Source organism: Vipera berus, assembly GCF_964194415.1.
Source record: "Vipera berus genome assembly, chromosome: 2".
Taxonomy (NCBI): domain Eukaryota; kingdom Metazoa; phylum Chordata; class Lepidosauria; order Squamata; family Viperidae; genus Vipera; species Vipera berus.
The window spans coordinates 152,715,681-152,741,290 of NC_138203.1; the positions used below are offsets into that span (position 1 = coordinate 152,715,681).

General features: G+C 42.5%; 1 protein-coding gene across 8 annotated transcripts in view; it reads left to right on the top strand.

The window, feature by feature from the left end:
* SMARCC2 (SWI/SNF related BAF chromatin remodeling complex subunit C2) overlaps positions 1-25,393 on the top strand; it is a 38,170-nt gene extending 12,777 nt beyond the window's left edge. For 2 of the 8 annotated variants that reach the window (XM_081315815.1, XM_081315816.1), the window contains exons 9-29: positions 150-281; positions 749-864; positions 1,301-1,425; positions 2,120-2,179; positions 3,555-3,592; positions 5,333-5,463; positions 5,547-5,618; positions 5,885-5,998; positions 7,160-7,313; positions 7,696-7,788; positions 8,284-8,403; positions 8,488-8,550; positions 15,347-15,605; positions 16,880-17,203; positions 17,669-17,733; positions 18,124-18,253; positions 18,665-18,831; positions 19,011-19,145; positions 22,001-22,388; positions 23,465-23,833; positions 24,904-25,393. In XM_081315815.1, the coding sequence (XP_081171941.1) occupies positions 150-281; positions 749-864; positions 1,301-1,425; positions 2,120-2,179; positions 3,555-3,592; positions 5,333-5,463; positions 5,547-5,618; positions 5,885-5,998; positions 7,160-7,313; positions 7,696-7,788; positions 8,284-8,403; positions 8,488-8,550; positions 15,347-15,605; positions 16,880-17,203; positions 17,669-17,733; positions 18,124-18,253; positions 18,665-18,831; positions 19,011-19,145; positions 22,001-22,388; positions 23,465-23,833; positions 24,904-24,980 (3,132 nt within the window). In that variant the 3' untranslated portion in view covers positions 24,981-25,393. The other 6 variants (XM_081315821.1, XM_081315818.1, XM_081315822.1 and 3 more) reach the window with 6 other exon arrangements.
* Positions 25,394-25,610: the final 217 nt, after the last annotated feature.

Sequence of the window (25,610 nt, forward strand, 5' to 3'; positions counted from 1 at the left end):
GGGTTGGACCATTGTGGCATTGTCCCAGAAGAACTTTAGGATGCTTCTAAAATGAACAAGTTCCTGTGTTTTAATTCAGAAGTGGGGAGTAGCTTCTTACCTTTTTTTCAGCTCAAGGCATCCAGTGATGATCTTGTCTTCTCACTCAGGTTCATGCGAAGTGGATCCTAGACACGGACACTTTTAATGAGTGGATGAATGAAGAAGACTATGAGGTAAATGATGAGAAGAGCCCTGTCTCCAGGAGGAAGAAAATCTCCGCCAAGACTCTCACTGACGAGGTACGGTATATTTTTTTTTATTAAAGCGTTTAGTCCTTTTGGGCTGAATGTTTCAAAACAGGAAAGGACAAAGTCGGCCAAAATATTAGTTTTCCCATTTCTGGAATGGAAAAGAGGCAAGGATTACCATGCCAAAGGTATATTGAAACCTTCAGCTGGAATACAGACCAATTCTAGTAGATTGTCAAGAACAGTCTTGTCGGTTCCAACTGGCTGTAGGAAATTTTACAGTAAGTGATGAATTACGTAGACTAGTCAAATCCAGCAGGGTGCTTGTATTTCTAAATTAATGTGTTCAGAATTTTATCACAGGAATTAGTTAGGCCCCAGCTCTTAAGAGATTTTATTAATTTTCCTTTGTATACCTAAAAATGAAAAAGCTCAGTGATGAGCACAGAGATTCTTAATGTGGTTTAAGGAGGCAATTCAAGGCCGCTGGCAAATTGCATTGACTTCTCTCTCTCCAGGTTAACAGTCCTGATTCGGATCGAAGGGATAAGAAGGGGGGAAATTATAAAAAACGGAAACGTTCCCCTTCTCCTTCACCTACTCCAGAAGCAAAGAAAAAAAATGCCAAGAAAGGGTGAGGAGAAAGAAATGGTTTTTTTTTAGTATCTGGGTATGAAGCAACTCTACTCAGTTTCTACCGCATTTCTTAAAGTGCCTTATTCCTTAAAAAAAATCAGCCTGCCCTCCTGTCCTATTCCTGAAGGCAAACATAGTTTGTTACAAGAGGCTGGCTTGGATTAACCAAGAATGGAGTACCCTCTCTATTTGAAGTCCTTCCCTTGAACAGAGGACTCCAGGAGCAGTTTGCAACAATATTGCCAATTCTACTCTGTGGATTCACTTCATGAAATCATTCCTAAGACATTTTCAACTCAGCTTTCCTTACTTGAAAGCTGCAGCAGAATCTGTTCTGTTGTTCAGGAATAATGATGATTTAACCTGTAGTTTGATGTATCCACGATTGAGTAACATTGTTTATTGGATCTCTGCCTTTTGCTTTCCATCTGCAGGCCTTCCACACCCTACACCAAATCCAAACGTGGCCACCGTGAGGAAGAACAAGAAGATCTCACAAAAGACATGGATGAACCTTCTCCTGTCCCTAATGTTGAAGAGGTCACGCTGCCCAAAACAGGTCAGAATTTAAAGCTCTATGAATCCCATAACCACGGCTCTTTGTCATAGTTAATATATTGGAGCTGTTTGGAGTGGCTTCTACAGCTCCCTTAAAATCTACCATTGTCACATCAGTGTGATGAATAGAATATTATTTTTCTTTTAGTCAGTACACACTTCTGGTCCTTAAAGTGGACAGTGAAAGGTAGAGAGCCTGTATTGCACGTACTGTACAGTTAACTTACAGCAGTTCGTTTAGTGACCATTCAAAGCTACAACAGCACTGAAAAAAGCGACTTATGACCATTTTTCACACTTACGACCATTGCAGCATCTCCATGGTCATATGATCAAAAATTTGATTCTTAGCAATTGACTCATATTTATGATGGTTGCAGTGTCCCAGGGTCATGAGGTCACCTTTTGAGATCTTCTGACAAGTAAAGTCATTGGGGAAGCCCGTTTCCCTTAACAACTGTGTTACTAATTTAACAACAGAAAAATAGAGGCACTAAAACTTGTAGACATTTAAGACACCCAGAACAGCCCTTGGACATATCAAACACTTTTCAATTTTAAGAAAATCACCACATTGATGTTCCACTTTGCCCTAAGGTCAAGGATAAGAAGGAAGTATAATTCCTTGGCCCTGCAGTATGATTCCTGGGGAGATACTTTGAACAAATGTTCCTTCCTTGTTGTGTCTTCCATAGTCAACACGAAGAAAGATTCTGAATCTGCTCCAGTGAAAGGCGGTACCATGACTGATTTGGGTAAGTGATGGTTTATTATTTTGTAATCCTCCTTTTACTACATGAGCAGGAACATACTCTTAGTCTTTGATAGACTAATATTTATGCAATAGGAAGATAAGATGCCTTCTCCCCCTCCAAATGATCAGTTGTGAACAGGTGTCATCTTATATCATCTGATAAGAACTATCTATAAGATGATAAAATCAGTCCAGCTTCCTTTAAGATGTCAGAGCAGAAACATGGATATATGATACGATATTTCTGGGATTGCTTTCAGGGGGAATTTGCAACTCTCAGTTGATAATGTGAAAAAGCTGGGTGTTTAGTACAGGGTTTTTTGTCTATAACTTTTCCAAATACATTTCTGCCCCAGCTTTCTACTTACAGTTTATAGCGCAAAGCAACTTAGAGCAAAAGATAAAAGCAAGGCACTTAAAAGCAAGGAAAAATCAAAATCAGTTCAACTAAATGTAGTAAATGAGAGCCACGCTGATATAACGTAATAGGCACCAGGCTACTCCTGCCTTAAGTATGGTACTAGCATAGGAAAAAGACAAGGGCAAACCACTTCCAAAAATGCTGGTAGGAATAATTGCATGGGCTGTGCGTGCTTGCGCGCACACACACACACACACACACACATACAGACAATCCAGGATTAATCATTAAGTATTTAGTGTTGCATCAAATGAACGGGAAGAGTTGAGATACTATACTAACAGCTATTTCTCATTTTATTTGTTCCTTGTTCGGATGTACATTCATTTGAAATTTACTGTTATTTGGGAGTCTATGTTTATACTGTTATAAACATTTATTTGGGACAGACTGTCTTCTACAGTTTTTAAACCAGGCAAAGCAAATTCTTAAGGGGCAATCACTCTTCTTCTCTCAACCACACTGAGGAGGAGTGTGTCTGGAATCATACCAGCAGACTGGGCTACACATAAAGTAAAAAAGTTGGAATGATAAATCTGTATAATTTCAGTAAACCATCAAAGAATATAAGAAGCCATAGGTTTACTGGCCAGAAGCCAGAAAATTACATGGTAATTGTGTAAGCCTAAAAGAGCTTGAGACTTCTTTTTCTCAAAATCAGTCTCCCAAGTGACACAGTAAATTTTATTTTGAAACAGAAAAGATCTACAAGAAGAGTGTAGAAATAGATCTTAAGGAAGGTAGCTCCCATTTATGTTGCTGGGCAAGCTTCTTCAATCATTTGTGCATAAAGAAATGTCACTGGGGAATGCTGCTATATACCCATTCAGATGTTTTTATTCTTCCTTTACTAAATATGGCTTCGTTCTTGGTGATTCTCCAGATAGCTATGGAAGAGGAACTGGAGAATGTAGGTTCCTATTTCTGATTTGGGATGCTTGTTCTTGTTTTCCAGATGAACCAGAGGATGAAAACATGGAGACGGCAGGCAAGGTGAATCAGTTGCTGCATTCTGGCTATTGCCTCTTGTTATACCTTAAAGAACAGTCCCCCTCTTCATAAAGGGGCAGGTTGGGAAGGATAAACTGGTGCTAAGGGAACAGAATGACCATTTACAGGTAGTCCTTGAATTACAATACTAATTGGGACAGGAATTTCCATCCAAGGGAAGTGGTGATAAAGCACAATGCCACATGATCGTATTTCTTAGTGATGGCAATCCGCGTTGCCATCATTAACAATTTCATCGGTCATTAGGAAAGGACCCACCCCAATCCAAGCCATTCCTGGCTTGGTCCCTCCCAGCCCTGAGACTCAGAAAGGTAAGGGATTGCCTCCTCTGCCTCCTTTTCAACTCCTCCCCCCCATTTGTCTCTCCCTTTGTCTTTGCCCTTATGGCCACCCTGCACAGCAGCTCTCCTTAGCAGCAGCAGCAGCAGCCCTGGGACCTTGGAGGCCTGGGACCTTCAGCAGTGTCAGCTGGCTGCTGCTGTCCCCAGGCCTCTACTTCAGCCCCAGTGCTGCCACTGCCAAGGAGTACCACCTCAGCTCTGTTCGCTGGACAGCTACCGCAGTACCATAGTGCAAAGTTCCCTGCCGTGCCTTAGCCCACACTAGCCATCTTCCCTTTCACCGCTGAGAAGGCTCACTGCTGTATGCAAAGCAGTTGTCGTGGCTGCACCAGGCCTGCTTCCCCGGGCTGCTTGTGCCATTCTCCAAATAACACCCACTGTTCTCTAAACAGCATGTGCTGTCCTCGTGGTGTTTCAGAAAAAATTCTGAGGCCTTCCAAAGCATCGCAGGAACAGCACACGCGATTTGGAGGACAGCGGGGGCAGCTTTCTCCTTAGGTTTCAGAAAGCCTCAGAAACGTTTCAGAGGCTTTCCAAAGCACCCTGAGAAGGGTGAGAAGGGTGCGAAGTGGCATCAGGAAGAAGGCCTGGCATAGCTCAGCAGTGAGACAAGAGACAGTGAAGGTCAGCTGGCATGGCTGGGAGGTCTGGGACTGCACTGTAGCGCTGGGGCGGCTGGCAGAGATGGGGGGGGCGATAGGGTGAGAGGAGTTGAAGCACCCCTGCACTTGTAAGTGTGGGCGGGCTGCCAAGTGCCTGGATTTTGATCACGCGACTGGAGGAGCGCAGGAAACATTGCAACAGCTATAATCTTGAGAACTGGGTAGGATTTATCATTTATTCAGTGCTGCTGTAATTTTGAAGGGTCGCCGAACAAATGATCATTAAACAAGGACTTTTCTGTAATCAGTAAAAGAAGATTCAGCTTTTGCTAGGTCTACTTCTGTTCTCTCCCCCCTCCCCTCCCCCCCCGGGTATGCACATCTTTCTGCTTTTCTTAGTTTGATCCCGGTAGAAGTGACCCCAATTCAGTTACGCCTAAGTCTCACCATACTGACAATCATTTCCTTGGAGACCCGTAACACCACTCATTGTAGCCTTAGTGCCTTCGTGCTCTCATAATGGCAAATCTCCCTTGACTTCTCTCTCATTGCTTAGCAGTTTTTTTTCCTCTACACCGGCCTCTCATCATTTCTCGAACTGTGTTTGTAATGCATCGGAATTAAGCCTTACACGGAGAGCTTTGGGGTTTTGGATTGCTGTGTGAATGAGTTGTTCCAAGATCCCAGCTGCTCTCATAGAAATTGGAAGATTGGGAGCCATAGTCCTAAGAACATCACAAGCATGCCCGTTCCCTACTGAAGAGACTTCTTGTCTTCAGGATGAAGAAGAGAATAACGCTGGGAACAAAGGAGAGCAGACCAAGAACCCTGACCTGCATGAAGACAATGTGACTGAACAGACCCATCACATTATCATCCCCAGTTACGCAGCTTGGTTTGACTACAACAGGTGCTGGAGCGTGAGCTTTTTCTCCCTGTGTTCCTCCAGCCTCCCCACCCGTTCTTAATGTTTTGATGGGGTTTCTTCCACAGTGTCCATGCCATTGAGAGGAGAGCCCTTCCCGAGTTTTTCAACGGCAAGAACAAGTCAAAGACGCCAGAAATGTAAGAGTGCTATTCTGTGCTCTGGTATCTTTAACCAGGATAGCAAATATTGCAGCATCTTTCTTCTTCAAGGGTGAGAGTCGGAGGACATTTTACATCTTGGGTGTTGTATGAGTCCATTCAGACAGGAAAGGCTCTGCACTGGCCTTTAGGGGCATTTAGTAAGAGGATTAATAGAGCTAATCACGTGGGAAGACTTTTACAAGGTCAGTTGACTTGAGTTGAAAGTAGTTCTGTTTCCTTTTTTTGTTTGTTTCATGTTCTAGCTACTTGGCTTACCGCAATTTCATGATTGACACATACCGGCTCAATCCGCAGGAATACCTGACTTCCACTGCATGTCGTCGGAACCTGGCTGGTGACGTCTGTGCCATCATGAGGTATGTTAGCTGAGCATATAGAAGCCCAGTAACAGTTTGCAGCAGTCCACTTTTATTTTACAATTTGGCACATGGAACCGGATTTTTTATTATTATTAAATTTTTATTAAATATTTACAGACACATACACACTAAGTATATACATTTCAAATTAAGAAAGAAAAGAAAAAGGACAAGCAAGCACTTAACAAACATACATATAAACTAACTGGGGATTAAAGTCCCCTGTACAGTTATACATAATTACATCCCGGTAAATCTTAAATCTTATTTAACGTTGTCTATTTTGACTATTAAATATTGTCATAAAGATTACTATGAAGTGTCATATTAACTATTCTAGGTTTGTTGGAACCAGATTTTTGATCTTGTGTCTTAATTACCACTTTACCATAAGATGGGTTAAATATGATTTTGTGATCTACTGAGAAAGCAATCGTGGTTGGTGCATCTTCTTGAGCTTAACACAATCCTCATTCTTATGTGACCTAAAATTTTTTGGGATAAAAATACATACATTCATTCAGAGGTTTTTAAAAGTTAAAATACAGTTGAAGCCAGAGACCTGGGACTTAAGGGGTAAGCAACAAGAAAAAAAATATCATGGAACTTGGTTTTAATCTAGGATTACTGCAGCAAGGCTACTATATGCTGAAAAATAGAAAAGTTCAATAATGCCCACAAGGCATTGTGGAGATTTAGAGGAATGGTTGGAGAAGATGTTGGAACTTGCAGAAATGGCTAAATTAATTTCTTTGCTTAAGAGAGAAAACAATATATTTATTGATGCCCGGAAACAAAACACCTTCTAAATGTTTTTTTTGCATAAAATGAAAAAAAAAATACCGCACGTATGATTTGTGGTTTTGATGATACGAAGAAACAAATAGAAAAGAGTGAACTTTTTTTTTGTAATAATAAGAGATAATTTTGTAATTTGCTGTAAAGGAAATTGAAAGCTTTTTTTCTATTTTTCTTTCTACACTTTTCTCTCTTTTCTGCCGTTTTTATTCGTTTGTGTTAACTTGTGCTAGGTTTTTTTTTTGTTCTTAATAGCATGTTTACGTGGCTGTTGAACAGAGTTTACTCTTACTCCGTAGCTCTTTTGTCACAGATTTGTTCTGAGATAAAGACTCTTCCCTCCCCCCCCCCTTGTTGCAGAGTCCATGCCTTCCTAGAACAGTGGGGACTCATCAATTACCAAGTAGATGCAGAGAGTCGACCAACCCCAATGGGACCCCCACCCACATCTCATTTCCATGTTCTGGCTGACACGCCTTCAGGACTGGTGCCATTACAGCCCAAAACACCCCAGGTAGTATTCAGCCACCCGGAGAAGAAATTTAAATACACATCTTTTTACAAAAAAACTTATCTGGATTTTTAGAATTTTCTTAGCGATAATTAAGAATGAATAGCTCGCAAAGCATGTTAAAAGAAATATATAGACTACAGCTGAAAATATGTCAACATTAAAAATTAAACCAGAAGCTGTATTAAATGAGAAATCAGAGGGGAAAAAGTTCTTCAGAAAATAAATGTCTGAAAGTTGCTAAAGAAGCATCCGAAGGGATTTTCATCGTAGAGGAAATCACGTGTTTGTGCATGTTGGACATCTTGATAACTTTGCCTTCCCAGATTAAAATGTTAATATAAATGGGAGAGGGCAACAGGACAGAATTTTGCTTACGCTTCAGGGTCGTCAGAGTGATAGCGATACCAAGACTGGACGAAAGGGCAAAGAGATTGAAGAACTTGTCACAGAGGCAGTGAAAGGGAAACCAGAGCTGGTAAGAGAATTCCCAGCGGAGGCTTGTGTTTGTGGGAGTCCAGAGAGGAAATGACACATGGATGCTTTTCTCTGGAAAACTGTGGAACTCCACGCAGCTAGAAACCGAGTCAGGTCAATCTGCTGAGTTTGTAAGGATGAGCAGGAATGGAATTGTGCCCATCTCTCCCTTTGTAGTTTTGTTTCCTGTAATTTCCTTGTAGGCTGCACTGCTGTACGTTCATTGTTGCAGACCCAGGAAGATTGCAATGGGGGGGGTCACTGAAGACCCAGATAAGAGAGATGCCGTCAGGGACGAAATGTTAGCACTCCGACACATCTGGGTGGGCCCAAGATTGACACATGCTGTGCTGTAGCTTGGCCCCAAATGAGAGCTAGAGGTGGATGCCTGCTTGTTCTCCTTATAGGTGGTAGTGATCTTTCAAATAGCACTTCAGAGGTCTTGAGAGTCGGGCTTGCTTTACATCACATGAAGCTTGTTCATCTCTCTTCCAAGCAAACCACAGCTTCCCAGCAGATGTTAAACTTCCCAGACAAGAGCAAGGAGAAGCCACCGGATATGCAAAATTTCGGACTCCGCACGGACATGTACACAAAGAAGAACGTTCCTTCGAAGGTAAACGAGGAAAGGCGGAGTAGATTTTCCTCATGCATCTGTCCGTTGACAGGTCAGTTCTAACACACAGGCCTCTTCCTACAGAGCAAAGCTGCCGCTAGCGCTACCCGTGAGTGGACAGAACAGGAGACCCTGTTGCTGCTGGAGGTGAGTGAATGGAAGCAATTCAGGTGGCCCACAGAAATGTGCTTCCGACAACTGCTCCTAAACTTTTCTCTAAGCATTCCTTATCTTGGATTTTATTCTCAAATCTGCGACTTGTTTTCATTCTCAGCAACTAGAGCAGACATATCAAACACAAGGCCCGGGGGCCAGATCCGGCCCACGAAGTGGTTTCATGTGGCCCGCGAAGCCATCCTGGAAACAGTGAGGGAACGGCCCCCACTGCCTTGGCCCTGGCCCAGAGACCCTCCTTCTGCCAGAGACCCTCAGATCTCTCCCACTCCTGCCCAGGCCCCCATAGGCACCCTTGATGCAAACGATGTAGAGCTGGCCACGCCCACCCAGTAGGCCAAATACACTCTAGCCATGCCCACCCAGTAGGCCACGCCCACCCTGGCCACACCCACCCTGCCCCCTGAGGGCAACCGCAATGCTGATGAGGCCCTCAGTGAAATTGAGTTTGACACCCCTGAACTAGAGTATACTGGGCATTGACTTCTTACTTGCATGAAAAGGGTAATTTTAAAATTCGATGAGCGGATGGATACTTTTTTTTTTCTTCTCTCCAGGCATTGCATTTACCTTTGGGGTGATGATATTTTAGGACTCTTATTTGCTTTATGGGTTTTGAAAGATATTAAGGAGCCGTCACACGTAAAGGAGAAAGTCTCAGTTGTTCAGAAATAAGATATGAATAAAATGTCTTAGGATCCTTTTATCATTACACAGAAAATGTGGTTGTGTGTAGATAGTGCACTTAAAACAGAAGCAAGTCAAGGTGAAAGCTTAAAACTGTTCCGACATATTTAAACCAAGAATGTGGAACTACTTTTTCTTTCAATGCCGTGTTAGGAGCTATACATACCCCCCTGGGGGAAAAAATTCTAATAATTGATGGCTTTAAAAATAGTTAATGAAATTAATTTTTCCAGTTGAGGATTTAATAATATTCCTCTTACGTTGCAAGGAACAATAAATATAACAAACTTTGGAAATTTCTGGGAATGGATTCTGCCCTGGAACCTAGTGTGGTAGGCTTCTGATTCAAACCACAGCTGCAAATTGAGGAAGGGGCCTGGTTCAGTAGTTGGAGAAAACGTTAAACGTGGAAAAAAGTATAGTGCCAGGACTGCTTTTACCCCAAACCCTGGAAAGTCACTACAGGTAATCCTCGACTTATGACTGGAGTTGAGCCCAAAATTTCTCTTGTTAAGTCAGACATTTGTTAAGTGAGCTTTGCCCCCATTTTACGACATTACTTGCCACAGTTGTTAAGTGAATCGTTGCAGTTGCTAACTTGGTAACACGGCGGATAAGTGAATCTGGCTCCCCCATTGGCTTTGCTTGTCAGACGCTCGCAAAAGATGATCTCGTGACCCTGGGACACTACAACCGTCCATAAATATGAACCAGTTGCCGAGCGTCCATATTTTGATCATGTGACCGTGGGGATGTCACAACAGTCAAAAGTGTGAAAAACAGTTACAAGCCACTTTTTTCAGGGCTGTTGTAACTTCAAACGATCACTAGACAAAAGCTTATAAGTTGAGGACTAACTGTATTTGGACACTCTGTAAGTGTGGCCCAAGGTTGCAAGCTAGACTAGTAACCTGGTTGTTAAGTCAATCTGGCATCCCCATTGACTTTGCTTGTCAGAAGGTCGCAAAAGGGGATCCCGTGACTTCGGGACGCTGCAATGGTCATAAGTATGAACCAGTTGCCAAGCATCTGAATTTGGATCAGGTAACCATGGGGATGCTGCAAAGGTTGTAAGTGTGAAAAACGGTCGTAAGTCACTTTTTTCAGTGCTATTGTCACTTTGCATAGTCAGTAAATGAACTGTTGTAAGTCGAGGACTACCTGTAGTAATCTTTGTAGACAGGATTAAGTTAGGTGGGCCAATACGAATTGTTTCCCATATTCTTAACAATTACTCACACCGGGATCGGAATCCATTATTAGAAGTGACTTTGGAAAATACAGTTTTTGTTACATGATTAGAGGCATAGTTGAGGTTCTGTGGTATAAAACAGGTAGTCCTCGACATGTAACACTTCATAGTGAATCTGCTGCTACTGCAGGAATGTTTCTGCTCTAGCCATTTCTTGCCAGCCGGCTCTATGACAGCAATAAAGAGAAGTTAATCATTTCTTTTTTTTTTTTATTGAAAAGTTTTAAAATACAGTTTTCCTTTAAAAAAACCCCCTTCCCCCTCCCTGCTCCCCCCCCTACCTCCCCCCAACCTCCCTCCCTCCTCCCCTCCCTCCATCCCCCCCTCCCCCCCCGACTTCCCAGAGCTAAATACAAGGTATATATCTATAAAAAGGCAATCATAAACAACCATATACTACCCACTATAAAATCTAAAATCCATTACTCTCTAGCTTATATAGGATAAGACACACCTTAACAATATTAACTATATATAAAAAACTAGAATAAAAAAGAAAAAAAAAACGAAAGAAGACTTATTCGAATGCTACATAAAACTTCTTAACCCTATACTTGTTCTGGATAAACTCAATCCATTTTCTCCATTCCATAATATAGCGTTCTTGCGAATGATCTTTCAAATAGGCCGAAATCTTCGCCATCTCTGCCAGGTCGGAAACCTTTAAAGTCCACTCTTCTATAGTCGGCAATTCCTCTTTCTTCCAATATTGGCCTATCAAAAGTCTTGCTGCCGTAATTAAATTCAACATCAACTTGGTGTCCACAACTGTGGCATCTGTAATTATTCCCAACAAAAAAAATTGCGGACAAAACTTTAACCTCTGTTTAAAAATCTTCTGCATGTTCCACCAGACTTTTATCCAAAAAGCCTTAACCTTTTTGCAAGTCCACCATATGTGAAAATATGTTGCATCTTCATCACCGCACCTCCAACATTTAGGCTGATAATTCGGATACATACTTGCAAGCTTTTTAGGATCTAAATGCCATCTATAAAACATTTTGTAAAAGTTCTCTCTTAGATTTTGAGCTTGAGTAAATTTAACGTTCCTCACCCAAATCTTTTCCCACATGTCCATTGTGATAACTTCCTGGATGTTTTGGGCCCATTTTATCATACAATCCTTAACAAGCTCTGTCTCTGAGTCAATCTCTATCAATGCAAGATATATCCGTTTGATATGTGCTGGTCCCTGATTTCTAACTTGCTTTATCAAATTTTCATCAGTCATTGTAAAACCATTTTTCTGGTCTTCTTTCCACCTGGCCCATAGCTGAGTATATTGAAACCAGTTTTGAACAACCTTCTCTTCTCGCAAGAGGCTATATGACTTCAAACACCAGACATTTCTTTCCAAAGTTAGGATCTCCTTGTACGTAGTCACATCATGTTTGAAGCCAGCATGTATATTTTCTATTGCGTGTTTTGGAATTGCCCACAATGGTATCTTGCAACTCAACTTATGTCTATACTTCTTCCAAACTCTCAGCAATGCCTGTCTTAAAATATGCACCCTAAACACATTGTCTACCTTCTTATCATACAACAAATATGCATGCCAGCCAAACCACAAATCATGGCCCTCAAGATTTAATAACCTCCCTTGCGTCAAATTAATCCAATCACTTATTCCTACTAATGCAGCAGCTTCATAATATAATTTAAAATTAGGCAATTTAAGACCACCTCTCTCACGAGTATCCTGCATAATCTTAAGTTTAACTCGTTTTTTCCCTGCCCACACAAATTTATTGATACCACGCTGCCATTCCTCCAAATTAGAATCTTTCTTAAGAATCGGTATCATTTGAAACAAAAATAAAAATTTGGGCAGGACATTCATTTTCACTGCTGCAATCCGTCCCAACAAAGACAATTGCAATTTTTGCCAACTCTCCAATTCTTTTTGAATTTTCCCCCATAGTTTTTCATAATTATTTTTATATAGCTTTGTATTAGAGGGCGACAAAATCACCCCCAAATATTTAACCCTCTTAACAATCTCAAATCCAGTTAATCCTTCTAAGAGAGCCTTCTGTGAAACTGTCATATTTCTAGCCAAAATTTTAGTTTTCTGTGTATTTACCTTAAATCCAGAAACCTTCCCATATTGTGTTATTATCTCCATCAGGTCCACAACAGAGTTCTCTGGCTGGGTCACTGTAACAACCAGATCATCTGCAAATGCTCTCAATCTATAGTCCTGATCTCCAACTTGTATCCCCTTAATTTTTTCCGAACTCCGAATCTTAACCAATAGTATCTCTAATGTTAACACAAATAACAAGGGCGATAACGGACACCCTTGCCTTGTGCCCTTCTCAATGTTACATGCTGCTGTCAAGCTATTGTTAACTATGATCCGGGCAGTTTGTTTTTGATATAATGCCCTAATCGGCTGTAAAAAATTTTCCCCAAAATCCATTTTATCTAAAACTTTCAACAAAAATTACCAATTCAATTGATCAAAGGCCTTTTCAGCATCTAAAAAAATTAGCGCTGCAGAGATCTGGTTGTGCCTTTCCAAAAACTCTAAAACATCAACTATATGTCTCACATTATTTTTCATTTGCCTACCACTAATAAACCCCGTTTGATCCCCATGAATCACCTGTTGCAGAACCCTCATCAGTCTATTAGCCAAAACCTTAGCAAATATCTTATAATCTGTGTTCAAAAGCGATATCGGTCTGTAATTTTTAACTTGAGTAGCATCCTGGTCTTCCTTCGGAATCAAAGAGATAAAAGCTGTTCTCCAAGACGGTGGCACCTTTCCCCCCCTCTGAATTGTCTGAAACAGTTCCTTTAACGGCTTTATCATCTCAAATTGTAAATTTTTATAATAGGCTGCAGTCAAGCCATCCGTACCTGGCGCTTTATCCAACTTCAATTCCTTAATTGCTGTAAGAATTTCTTCTTCTGTAATCAGTTGATTAATCCCCTCTTTTTGTACTTGCGTAAGAACTGGGATGCTAGCATTCTCCAAATATATGTCAATATCTTTTACATTAATTTCCTCTTTAGTATATAATTTCGAATAAAAATCCACAAAAGCATCCTTAATAAGATTCTGTTGAAACACAACCCTTCCTTTATACTCAATCTTATCTATATTAGAGGCCCTTTGTTTTTTCCTCAGTCTATAAGCTAACCATCTGCCTGGCTTATTAGCGTTGCAAAAAGTATTGTGCTTAGCAAACCGCAGATTGGTTGCCACTTGATCTGCCATTAATTTATCAAATTGTCCTCTTAGCAGTCTAATAGCCTCCTTGACCTTCACATCCTCTGGATTCAGAATCAAAGCCTTTTCTTTTTCCTTTATTTCATTCTCCAGTTCTTTCCTTCTAGTTTCCACTGCACGTCTATGTCTATTATTCATATATATCAACACCCCTCTCATATAGGCCTTGCTAGCATCCCAAACCATATCCATAGAGGTACCCTTATTCATATTAATCTCAAAAAAGTCCTTCATCCGCTGTTTGCATTCTTCCACATTTCTCTGATTTCTAAACAAATTCTCATTTACACGCCATGAGCGCCTGTCTCTTTTCTCCTTATCAATCTCCAACCAAACTGGACTGTGGTCAGAAATAGTTCTTGCACAAATCTTCACCTTTTTAGTTCTCAAAAAAAAATCATTAGTCAACAAAATAAAATCAATCCTCGAAAAAGATTGGCATCTATCAGAATAAAAAGTATAATCCTTCTCCTGCAAATGCCTCTCACGCCAAATATCTCGCAATTCCAGGTCATCCTTCATTTCAAAAAAAGATTTAGGCAGTCTAGCATGACTTGGAATGCGCTTAAAAGCTCCAGCCTTGTCCAACTGTACATCCAAAACACCATTCCAGTCTCCCATAAAAATAAAAGATTTATAATCCAACTGGGTAAGCTTTGTGTGGAGTAAGCTAAGTTAATCATTTCTTAGGGACGCGGTGGCTCTGGGTTAGGACGCTGAGCTTGTTGATCAGAAGGTCGGCAGTTTGGCGGGTCAAATCCCGAGTGCCGCGTAGCAGAGTGAGCGCCTGTTACTCGTCCCAGCTTCTGCCCACCTAGCAGTTCGAAAGCACGTAAAAAAAATGCGAGTAGAAAAATAGGGACCACTGCGGTGGGAAGGTAACAGCATTCCGTGCGCCTTTGGCGTCTAGTCATGCCGGCCACATGACCACGGAGATGTCCTCGGACAAGCACTGGCTCTTCGGCTTTGAAACGGAGATGAGCTCCGGCCCCTAGAGTTGGAAACGACTAGCACGCATGTGCGGGGGAACCTTTACCTTTTTAATCATTTCTTAACTTTCAGTTAGAGTTCTAGGGTGCTACGTGGAGTATTTTTTTTTAATCCCATTTATATCCCGCCCTTCTCCGAAGACTCAGGGCGGCTTACAATTTAAGCACAAACCAATGTGCTTAGCAATAATTAGATAAATTAATTAATGCCAAACTGTCAATTCAGATTGTGTTCAAAATTCTTTGTCTTAATCACAATCTCAGGAATGGTCCAAGTTCAGGCAACCTTGTGTTGGAACACATTCAGTTTGGAGGGACAGTGGAAGAACTCTTTTTCTACTGGACTTTAAACGTGGGAAGGATTTGTGTTTAAATAATCACCCGCCCTGTAATTTGAGGTATTGTGTAATTGTGCTCAGGCAATGCTTTGTGTCTCGTAACACACACAAAAACGTAGGAATCAAATGTTCGAGATTCCAGGAGGGTCTCTGACTGGCTTCTCACCTGCAGTCTGTACTCTGCGGTTCCAGCTTACTGCTCCTGTTCTCTGCTGCTCGTGTCCAAACTGTGTCCCCATTTCTGTGAATTGCATTTCAGGCCCTGGAGATGTACAAGGACGACTGGAACAAAGTGTCTGAGCATGTTGGCAGTCGTACTCAGGATGAATGCATTCTGCACTTCCTGCGTCTTCCCATTGAAGACCCTTACTTGGAGGATTCTGAAGCCTCTCTTGGGCCCCTAGCCTATCAGCCCATCCCCTTCAGCCAGTCAGGCAACCCTGTTATGAGCACAGTGGCCTTCCTGGCTTCCGTTGTGGACCCCCGCGTGGCCTCTGCAGCAGCCAAATCAGCCTTAGGTAAGGAATCCATAAGCAGCCTGTGCTGGGAGAAGGAAAGAATATTAAACTTGGGGTGGGGTGGGGTGGTGGGGCTGTGGAGCGCTTGTAGAAACACCGTAAAGGATAAAATACCATATCGCTATCCAACAGAATTCTGTGAAATTCTGTCCAGCCTGCATTTTCTAATACTTGACATACCAGGGGACTTGAAGGTGTTTTTTTTATTGATTATGCGCCATCAAGTAATTGTCAACTCTCAGTGACCACATAGATACATTTTGTTAATGAGCGTTAGAACTAGAAGCCTGGAATTTTAAGAAGGAACACACAGAGGTTTTTAGGATATCGTTTTCTGAGTCAGCTTCCTGGGAACTATTAGCAAGAAAAGTATTAATATACTGTTCACTGTCAGATTCTGATATTTATAGATTGGGAATTTCAATCTAAATCACATTTCATTGATTAGCTTTAGTTTTAGCGTAGTAGAGTTGAGTTGATCTAAATCAAACAGTCTAAATCAAGATCAGATCAGGAGCTTCCTTGTCTTATTATGTAATATTCCTTTCCCTGCATTCTAGTAATACATTTTTCAAGCCTCCTTGTTTGATAAAAGCCTTTCTCTGAACCCCAGATACTACACCCCATCATTTTATTTTATATTTTATTTTTATATTTTATTTTATTTTTTATTTATTATTAATTTAATATTTTTTATTTTATTTATTTTATTTTAATTTAATTATCGTATTTATTGTATTTTATCTTACTTTATCTTATTTTATTAAGTAACTTTACCTGTAGTGACTCAAATCCAGTACAGCTATATTTTCCAGAAATTTATTTTTTAATTTCTTGGCTTTTTGCAGCATGTATTTATATTGAAATATTGTTCATAAATATTACACGCTGATATTTTCAGTATACATGTTCTATAGGTGCATGCTAAAAGCCATATATATGAATCAGCACAGAGTGTGTGTGTGTGTGCTGGTAGTCCTGAATGTGTAAAAGTCCTGAGATCAAGAAGATGTGCCCATTGGCACCCAGGGTCTGGTATGCTGAGTACTTTAAAAATATGCTATTTAATGCTACATCTCCTGGGTCCCCAGTGATTTCTGCTTACTTCAGAGTTCTTTGTAATCTATAACTCTTGCTGCCGTGGCCATTTCTTATTAAACGGGAGTGGCTCAACAAAATCCCCTACTTATTTTACACTCCCTTTCCCCCTCCTACATTCATTTTGCAATGCTCCATTCTGCCCCTGGGCTGAATTCAAGGCTGTCTTATTGCAGAGGAATTCTCCAAGATGAAGGAGGAGGTGCCGACAGCCCTGGTAGAAGCTCATGTTCGCAAAGTGGAGGAAGCCGCTAAGGTGACAGGCAAGGCAGATCCGGCATTTGGTCTGGAGAGCAGCGGAATTGCAGGGACCACGTCCGATGAGCTGGAGAGAATAGGTGAGGGGGGCGAGCGGGGCGCCTTCCGCGCTTCAACCCGTGAAGCGCCCTCGTTGGATCTCGCCCAGTATGCGGTGGGGACTAAGAAGGGGGCCGAGACGCAAGAGACCAGAGCTGGCCTGGCTTCCGGCCTGGAGCTCACACTCAATCGCCTGGCACAGGGTAAGGGATTCCCCTCATCACCTCATCTAACCCTCATTTTGTCAAACTGGGCATACCAATGGCGGAATACGCAGGGAGAAGGCTTTCGTAGGCAATTCAGGGTGTGGAAGTACAGATTCCGAGGCATCCCTTCGTGGCAGGCATTGGTCTTTGACAGAAGGGAGGGCAGGCAGAGGTCAGCATGTAAATGTTTCCCGCCTCAAGGAGCGCAACTGTAGTCCTACCTCGGCCTTAAGGGCCAGCACTTACAAAAAGAGCTACGTTCAGGCCATATTCTAAGGAGCCTCTTTGTTTTTGGGGAGAAAGTTAAAATACGTCTAGTTTTCTTACACCTCCTAAAATTTACCTTCCCTGATCCCTTCATCCTCGCAACTTTGAATTTTTGTAGGGTGTGGGTAGGAGGCATATATAGAGGTCCTATAGTGGTTTCTTTCCTTTTGTCCCATTGTTTCATGTTTCATTCAGAAGAGAGCTGCACAGATGAAAACCGGTCAGAACCTCAACCGTCTGAAGAGAAGAAGGAGTTGAAGGTACAAGAGGGCATGAGTAGAACCGTAAAGAATTACAGGGCCATTTCAACCCCTGAAGCAAGTTTTATGAGTCATAAAATATATCAAAAGAGGAAAACTAAAAGAATCCTCTGGGGTGTGCCTGGGAGCAAATTATTGTGTCATTTGGGGACCAATTTTTATTTATTTATAAAATGTTTATTTGATGGGTCTAACGCAAAATTCCCTGGTTGTGCTTTCCAAGTCACCGGAGTAATTATTACAGATTTTCTTTGGTTTATAGACATTTTCCATTCCAATGGATGAGGTGAATAACCTTCTTAACTGTGGCAGCAGGCCTGTTCTAGAAAGGAATAAGAATCTTTTAGTGGAAATGATGGCTTTCTGAATTGAGCCTTTCGGTTAACGCAGGAACAAAGGGAAGGAGTTCTCGAGGAAGAAGCTAAGGAGAAACTTGGAGAGATGCCTAGGAAGGAGGAGGATAAAAGCAAGGAGGCTGATGGTGAAAAAGAAATGGATAAGAGTGATGGGGACACTTTGGGTAAGTGTCACTTTCCAGGAAATGAAAAGGTTAGCTTAATAGGAGTCCGAGTTGAGTTGGAGGGAAGAGATCTGAGTAATGCAAGTCTCATCCAGAAATATTTTCTCTTCAGTGCAATAGAGCAGGTCATATAAACCTAAATTTGGAACACCTAAGAGCTCTGTCAGTAAAATCTCAGGATGCTGTACGGTTGCCTTGGTGGTTGTGGAGTATCTGGGGATAGAAAATGGGCTAGCAGGGCAATGTTTTGCTTCTAGCGGCTTATTAATTTGCAAGCATCCACCACCATCCTGCCTTTGCTACCGTGTCACTGGTGTCCAAATATGCAGTGCTGAGCAGGTCCTGGAAGGTCCTCTCCATTGCCTGTTAGATCATTGCCCTTTCCCATAAAACATTTCTCTTCCTGCACAGCTGATGGAGAAAAGGAAAAAGAGCCAAAAGATGGCCAGGAAGAGGGACCCAAGGACCTTGCAGAAGCTGAGGGTGAGCGGAAGACCAAGGTGGAGAGGGACATTGGTGAAGGTAACCTCTCCACTGCAGCAGCTGCTGCCTTGGCTGCCGCAGCAGTAAAGGCAAAGGTGAGTTGCTGGGAAAAGGCATTTCCAATAATTGCTGGCTGATCAGTAAAATGTTGGCTGGATATTCTTTGAATCTTAATGCGTGTATTAGACTTTCCTCTCTGACTTTGGTGGTGGTGGTGGAGTTCTGCTGCATATGGTGCTGCCAGAGCTCAAAGACGCCCTCTTCATTTTGGCAGCATTTGGCAGCAGTAGAGGAACGTAAAATCAAGTCGCTTGTTGCCTTGCTGGTGGAGACCCAGATGAAGAAGCTCGAGATCAAACTGAGGCACTTTGAAGAGCTGGAGACCATCATGGATCGGGAGCGGGAGGCCGTGAGTATAGCTGCATCCACTTAACGTTTGTTTTGCTTCCTCTGATTGAGCATTGCTTCTGTACATGTATGTGCATGCGTAAAAGATGCTACTGTTGTTTATATTACTACTGTTACTGTTAATTTCCTACCTGAAGCTGGAATAACTAGTTGGTAGTATAGTGACCATTTGTCTTGCAATCTCTGGCTGACAGCTCCAGTTCCTACGTGGAGCGATCCATTTTATGGACCTTGTAAATAGCCAGCTGGATATGTTGCGAATGTTGAAAAGACTGGGTAGTGGGCTAGCTTTGAAAGGAGAGGATACGATGAGAAGAAGCCTCTTGAACTCTTCTAGTGGGACAGACAGGTTTATTTATTTATTTATCATATTTAGAAACTGCCCATCTCCCTCATAGAGTGACTGGGTGGCGTGCAAATGGTTCATATATCCTAAACTATTTAGAGGCACACTAAAACTCAAAACCCTAAACTTGAATTGTACCCAGAACCATTAATGCACCTGAAACGTTATATACTCTCTTAAACCCTCTTAAAGCTCCACCAGCTGTCTTTTCAACCCAACAAAGCTTCCAAAAGGTCTTCAAGCATAGTCCCATATAGGTGGCATTGTAGTAATTGCTTTGGCAAGTATGCATGGTCCAGAAATAGTATCAGCTGATAAATCAACCTAAACCAGAGGAATATACCCTGTCTACATTACTCAGTTGTTCCGTGCATCATAATGCTGGATGAAAGAACACCCCAAAGTTATGGATTTGCTGCTTCAGAGGGAGTCTAGATCCAGGGATTTTAGATGGGATTCAGTCTGGAATTGGATACGTGTTCTGTGTAGTCCAGATGTGCTTTATCCCCCTAAGCAGGAGAATGTCCATTTTTCTAGGTTTGATTTCAGTTTCTAAGCCTTCACTGCTTCTTCACCGAGAGTGCCCTCTGGCTAGGTCTGGCAAAGGGTATGCCACAAAAGTGTGACAATTAAATTCTTTGGTGATCTTGCCCAGTGGTTTCATTTAGTCATTAAATAATATGGAGGACAAAGTAGATCACTGAAGAATTTTATAACCAGTAGTAAAAACTTCCTCCAATATCACTATCTGGGAGCTGTTTTTCAGTTTTCCTATGGTGTATCTACCAGCTCTGCATCTTCAAGTATCTCAGACGGGATAACATGTCATTAAAAGCCAATAAGAAGTTCAGCAACACCAATGGGATATATTTAGACCTTCATCAAGGCTACTCAGTGCTGCACTGAAGTTCAAAATCTGATTTTCTGAATCTGTTTATAAATCATTGAAGCAACCATGATATCATTATTTGATCACTTTAAAGAAAAAAGATATCATTGTATCTGGCTATTAACTGTAGTACTTTCAGTCTGCAGTGACTGCAGTGCAAGTTCCAAAATCCACACAGTTAGTAGGGAAAGCAGAAGGAGAAGGGGGAATCACAATAATATGGCAATACCCTCTTCTGTGATAAGTAGCTCTCCTTCCCCACTGTATATCCGTCATTTAAATGCAGGTAATCTTTTCTGCCTCCCAAGCTGGGGAACATACCTTGTCCTACGTACACAAGAGGGGAAAAAAAGAGTGATTATCTGTTGCCGAAGTCAAAATCTAACTCCCTTTTTCAAAACTACGCACCCCTTGTGCCTGCACACTGTAGCCTCCGCTATTATGCAGGCCTTTGAGTTTAGAATCCTCCAGATGATCCTGTGCTTTATGCAAGAACATGCCCAGCCAAGTCATATATTCACATGTCCTTACACACATAGACATAGGTATATACACAGGCAAACATACGTACATCAGTGTGGCCTTACCCATTTCATCGTGAGACAGTTTGAAGCCTGCCTAGGGAATTTTGCATTTAGCAATAGCAATAGCACTTAGACTTATGTACCGCTTCACAGTGCTTTATAGCCCTCTCTAAGCAGTTTACAGAGTCCGCATATTACTGTTGTGGCCCCGACCCCCGCGCCTGTCCTAACCCAGGAAGAGGACTCTGAGGATGATGGGGAGGAACTAGCAAGGCCTCCCTTGCCGGGGCCCTCCCCTCTGGCAAGGCCTCCGTCTCCATCTGTAGGCCGAGAGGAGCAGCCTGGGAGTAGCCAGGCTGGGAGGGAGCTCGAGCAGCTGCAGCAAATACAGTCTAGTGAAGATGACTCATGGCTAGACCCTCGACAAAGACGCAGGGCCAGGCGTTTGCAGCAATGTAGGTTGAGTAGGAAGGCCAGGGAGTAGCTGAGTCATTGAGCCACACCCCATAAGGTAGAAAAGGGGGTGTGGCTGCTCTCAGAACTTTGTGATGAACAATTTAATTCACCACAGCTTCTGGTCACGTCTGTCGGATTTCTCTACCTGTGTTAACCCTGGTCTGGATTTCGTGCCTACGCTGCTTCATCTCTGCTTTTCGGTTTGTTTGTCTGGACTTTCTTGGAATTTCTTGTTGGCAGTTATCTCATGTCAGCGAACGTTTGAGATAACTAGCCTATTTTGGCTGACTGTGGGTAGCTTGCTGCCAAGACTTTATCAGACAGCAATTATATTGTGGTATAAAGACTTAACCCTTTTGTTTCATACCTGCTTGTCTGTTTGTTTGTACCTTGAGGGAGGGGGAACAGAACAACTACCCCCAACAATCTGGGTCCTCATTTTACAAACGTCGGAAGGATGGAAGGCTGAGTCAACCTTGAACCAGTCAGGATCGAACTGCTGGCAGTTGGCAGAGTTAGCCTGCAATACTGCATTCTAACCATTGCACCAACACGGTTCCTTTATTTAAGTTTACTTAATGGAATAAGAGTATGGGCTCTGGAGAAAACAGAGGCATGACCCTTTGCTGGTTTCCTTGTAGCTGGAGTACCAGAGGCAGCAGCTTCTGGCTGACCGTCAGGCCTTCCATATGGAGCAGTTGAAGTATGCTGAAATGCGTGCTCGCCAACAGCATTTTCAGCAAATGCACCAGCAGCAACAGCAGCAGCAGCCACCGCCGCCACCACCGCCAGCCCTGTCTGTGGGATCACAACCCCTTCCTTCTTCAGGAGCTCCTCTGGCACCTACTGCTCACTCCATGCCCATCTCCCAGACACCTGTTCCAGCTGCCAGCACAGTAGGACAGCCCAGCAGTATGGCTCAGGCTGAACAGATGGGGCAGTCTGTGTCAGTTCAGCCACAGCAGTCGGCAACTGGCGCTCCTCATACTGGCCCGAGTCAGACTGGGCAGCCTTCCGCAGGTCCCCATGGTAAGTGAAAGTGAGGATTTGCTCCAATCTTTGCGGGCAAATACGATGGTCCCCAAGGCTCCAGTGCAGCAATTAAACCCCCCAGTATTGTGTGCTGGCAGTTCCAGATTCAGTCCCTCATTTTCCAGATTGGAGACTTAAGAGCCATTGGCTAAGCCTTGGAGACGTTCTCCAGTTCAAATGGATTGTACTGGGGTGGATACATTAATGTAGTAGATGGATGAAAGCAGCTTCAAATGTTTATAGGAAAAGAGGATGGCCCATGGAATATAAAACTGCAATTTTGGATTAATTGCTAAATTATATTTATTCAAACAGGTTCCAGAGAGGGATCAACTCGAGAGGTGCCACAAAACATATTTTGGTTATCTGTCTATGTCTCTGCCAACAATATAGACACTAGTAGAGCAGGTGGCTCTTTCAAATCAGGGTTAGGAGGTTATCCTGACCACTATGAAGGGTCAATTCATAGCCGACTGAAATGGCTTTTTGGACTCGCCTCCAAATTGCCTGTTGCCAAGATAAAAGCAGATAATATTTTTTTTTAAAAAAACAATTATTTGTTGGATATTAATGTGAAGCGACATTGGACCAGATGAGATTTTCATTTCTTCAGTAATATATGAATTGGGCCTGAGTTGCACATTAATGAGTATCATTAAAAATGAGAAGTTAACCATTATATTGCATGACTCCTTGTAAAGCCCAACGAGTTTTATGTCTTGGGAGAACTTTCTGTGTTTTTCTAAATGACAGCAGTCATATTCTGGGGAGAATAATCTCAGTGAAAGTTGGGATGTTTTCCTGCTCGTCAGATACCCAGTTTCTTGAGGGTCATAGATTTGGTTCTGAGGCATTTGATAGGGTTCCCAAATTAGGATGCACTTGGGGTTGATTAGTCTGTGTCTCTAAAAAGGCAAAGGGCATAGTATAAGTTATCTGAATGTATTCTTAGGTCCCCAAAGCAGTGCAATGTTGAAATCCCAGTCAGATAATAATCTGTTAGGTCAAATCTTTTGCTTGCTTGCATATAGTTAGCAGACTCAATGCCTTCTCTCTCTTTGTCTCTTCTGAAGCCCAGCCTCCGTACCCCAGCCAACAACAATCATCCCAGATTCTCCCGGGGGCGGTCCCAGCAAGCGTTCACCCTGCCATGGCTGGTAATATCCCCTCAGCTCTGCCTTTTGGAATGCCTGCCTCCATCCCATTTAGCATGGCTAGTAACGTAACAGACTCCGTCGGCATTAGCTTCCCTGCTAACACGCCCATCCATCCAGTGCATGGTAACCTTGCGTGCAGCATGGCTAATCCGCCCATCATCAACGTCTCTAGCGCCCTGCACCCTTCTGCCACCCCTCTGCCTCATGGTTCTGCAGCTGCCCAGAGCCCAGCTATTGTGGCAGCAATGCAGGGCAACCTTCTTCCAAATGCTGGTCTTGGATCAGGTGAGAACAGACTCAGAGATGTTGGTGGGATGGGAGAGGGAGAGAGACTACACTCTGCGCCGAGTCACAGTGGGTTCTTTTGACGGGCTTTTAGTAAGTTAGGTGAACCCGGTCATGGTGTTTGGCAAGCAATATTGTGTGACTTGGCGTATCCAGTTGTGGTTTATTATTACCCATTGCAGTTTATTAGGAAACTGATTAAATTGACTGTGGTCATAATTTGACACTGAATACTTCAAAGTGCTGTGCTGGCCTTGAGGTGGCTTCATTGTGGAAGTTTCCCAACCTAGGTTTTTATGGCAAAAGGAATGATGGCATTTTGTAAGTGGGTGGTGTGTATGTGTATTCCTCCCCCATTCCTCACCCCAAAATGGAGACGGTGTCCACTCTGGGAGAATGTCTGGGATAAATATGTACTAGAACTAATTTGGGTTTGAACTGAAAAGGATGAATAAAAGAGCCCCCAACCTCACTTCCCTATCCTGGATCTGAGAGAAAGGCTGAGCAACTTTTTTGTACGTGGGGGTCCACAAAGGGAAGATCAGATGACTAGGTAGAACTAAAAATTTGGGCTAGTTTTTTTTTTTTTAAGGAGGCTAGGGTACTTTGTTACGGAATGGAAAAAGCAGTAGTCTCCTGATGTACCTAAAATGGAAAAAAAACCCCAATCATATTGGCTTGAAGGGGTGGTGGGGTTTTTTTGGGGTGTGTGAGTGTGTGTGTGTGTGTGTCAGGCCTTAAGCATCCATAAGCCTAATCCTCTCCAGTCCCTCCAGATGCAGATAATGGTTAAGATACCAGGACGGCTGCATGCTACCTGTAGACTGCCCAGCCCTGTGAGTTAAATTAGAGCAACTTAAAAGCAGCTGCTGGACAGTACAAGGAATAAGGTGTTTGGTTGTTATTGCTGTTCAGTCTTTCCTGTAAAGCAAAGTATTAGAAAGTCTTATGTTTGCTGCACAAAGACCAGTTATGACAGCAAGGGACAAGTTGTATTTAGAGTACTGGTTCTGCTCAGTGTCTCCGTAAAGCCTTCTGTAATTTATCCTATCTTTCTCCCCTTGCTCCAGATCAAGGACCTTCACTGCCACCGGATTCTCTCACTCCCAGCCCCAGCACAGCTACGCCAGTCCCACCCTCACAGTGAGAAGCTAGGAGCTGTTCTTGTGGATGCCTCTTGGATGGGCCCTCACCTTTCCAGAAGGACAGGAAACCCCAAATCGTGTTAAACATGGATTCTGTTTGGGTGGGTCTTTAAATGGTTCAAAACAACAATCCAAGGAGGAAGAGAATTTGGCTCCACTGATTTCCATTTCCCTGTGTGTCTCAGCTCTGTCTCCTGTTTCCATTTTTATTTTATTTTTTGTATCTAGTCATACCAAGACTTTTTATTTAAGGAGTTTCTAATTGGTGGGGGAGGGGGGCAAGAATCTTATCTCCAGAACAGCCACTACTATTTATAGAAGGCTTTGATTTTAAACATGTTGAAAGGGGAGTGTAACTCCTTGTACGTGTGTCTTGCTCTTTTTTTAAAAAAAATAAAGAAAAATATAATAAATACCTTCCATTTCTTAGCAGGAAATCTGCCATCTCTTTGGGGTTGGGAGATAGGCTGACATGCTGCAGGGCAGAAAAAGTGCTAACTTTTTTCAGTAGGCTTTCAGAAGCACTTTTTGTTCCTAAAGGAAAATGAGAGCTGGCTGGTTATCTGTAATTGTTAATTGTAGGAATGGATTAATAAACAGTTGTCTGTTTCTCCCAAGAAGGGTGGGGAATG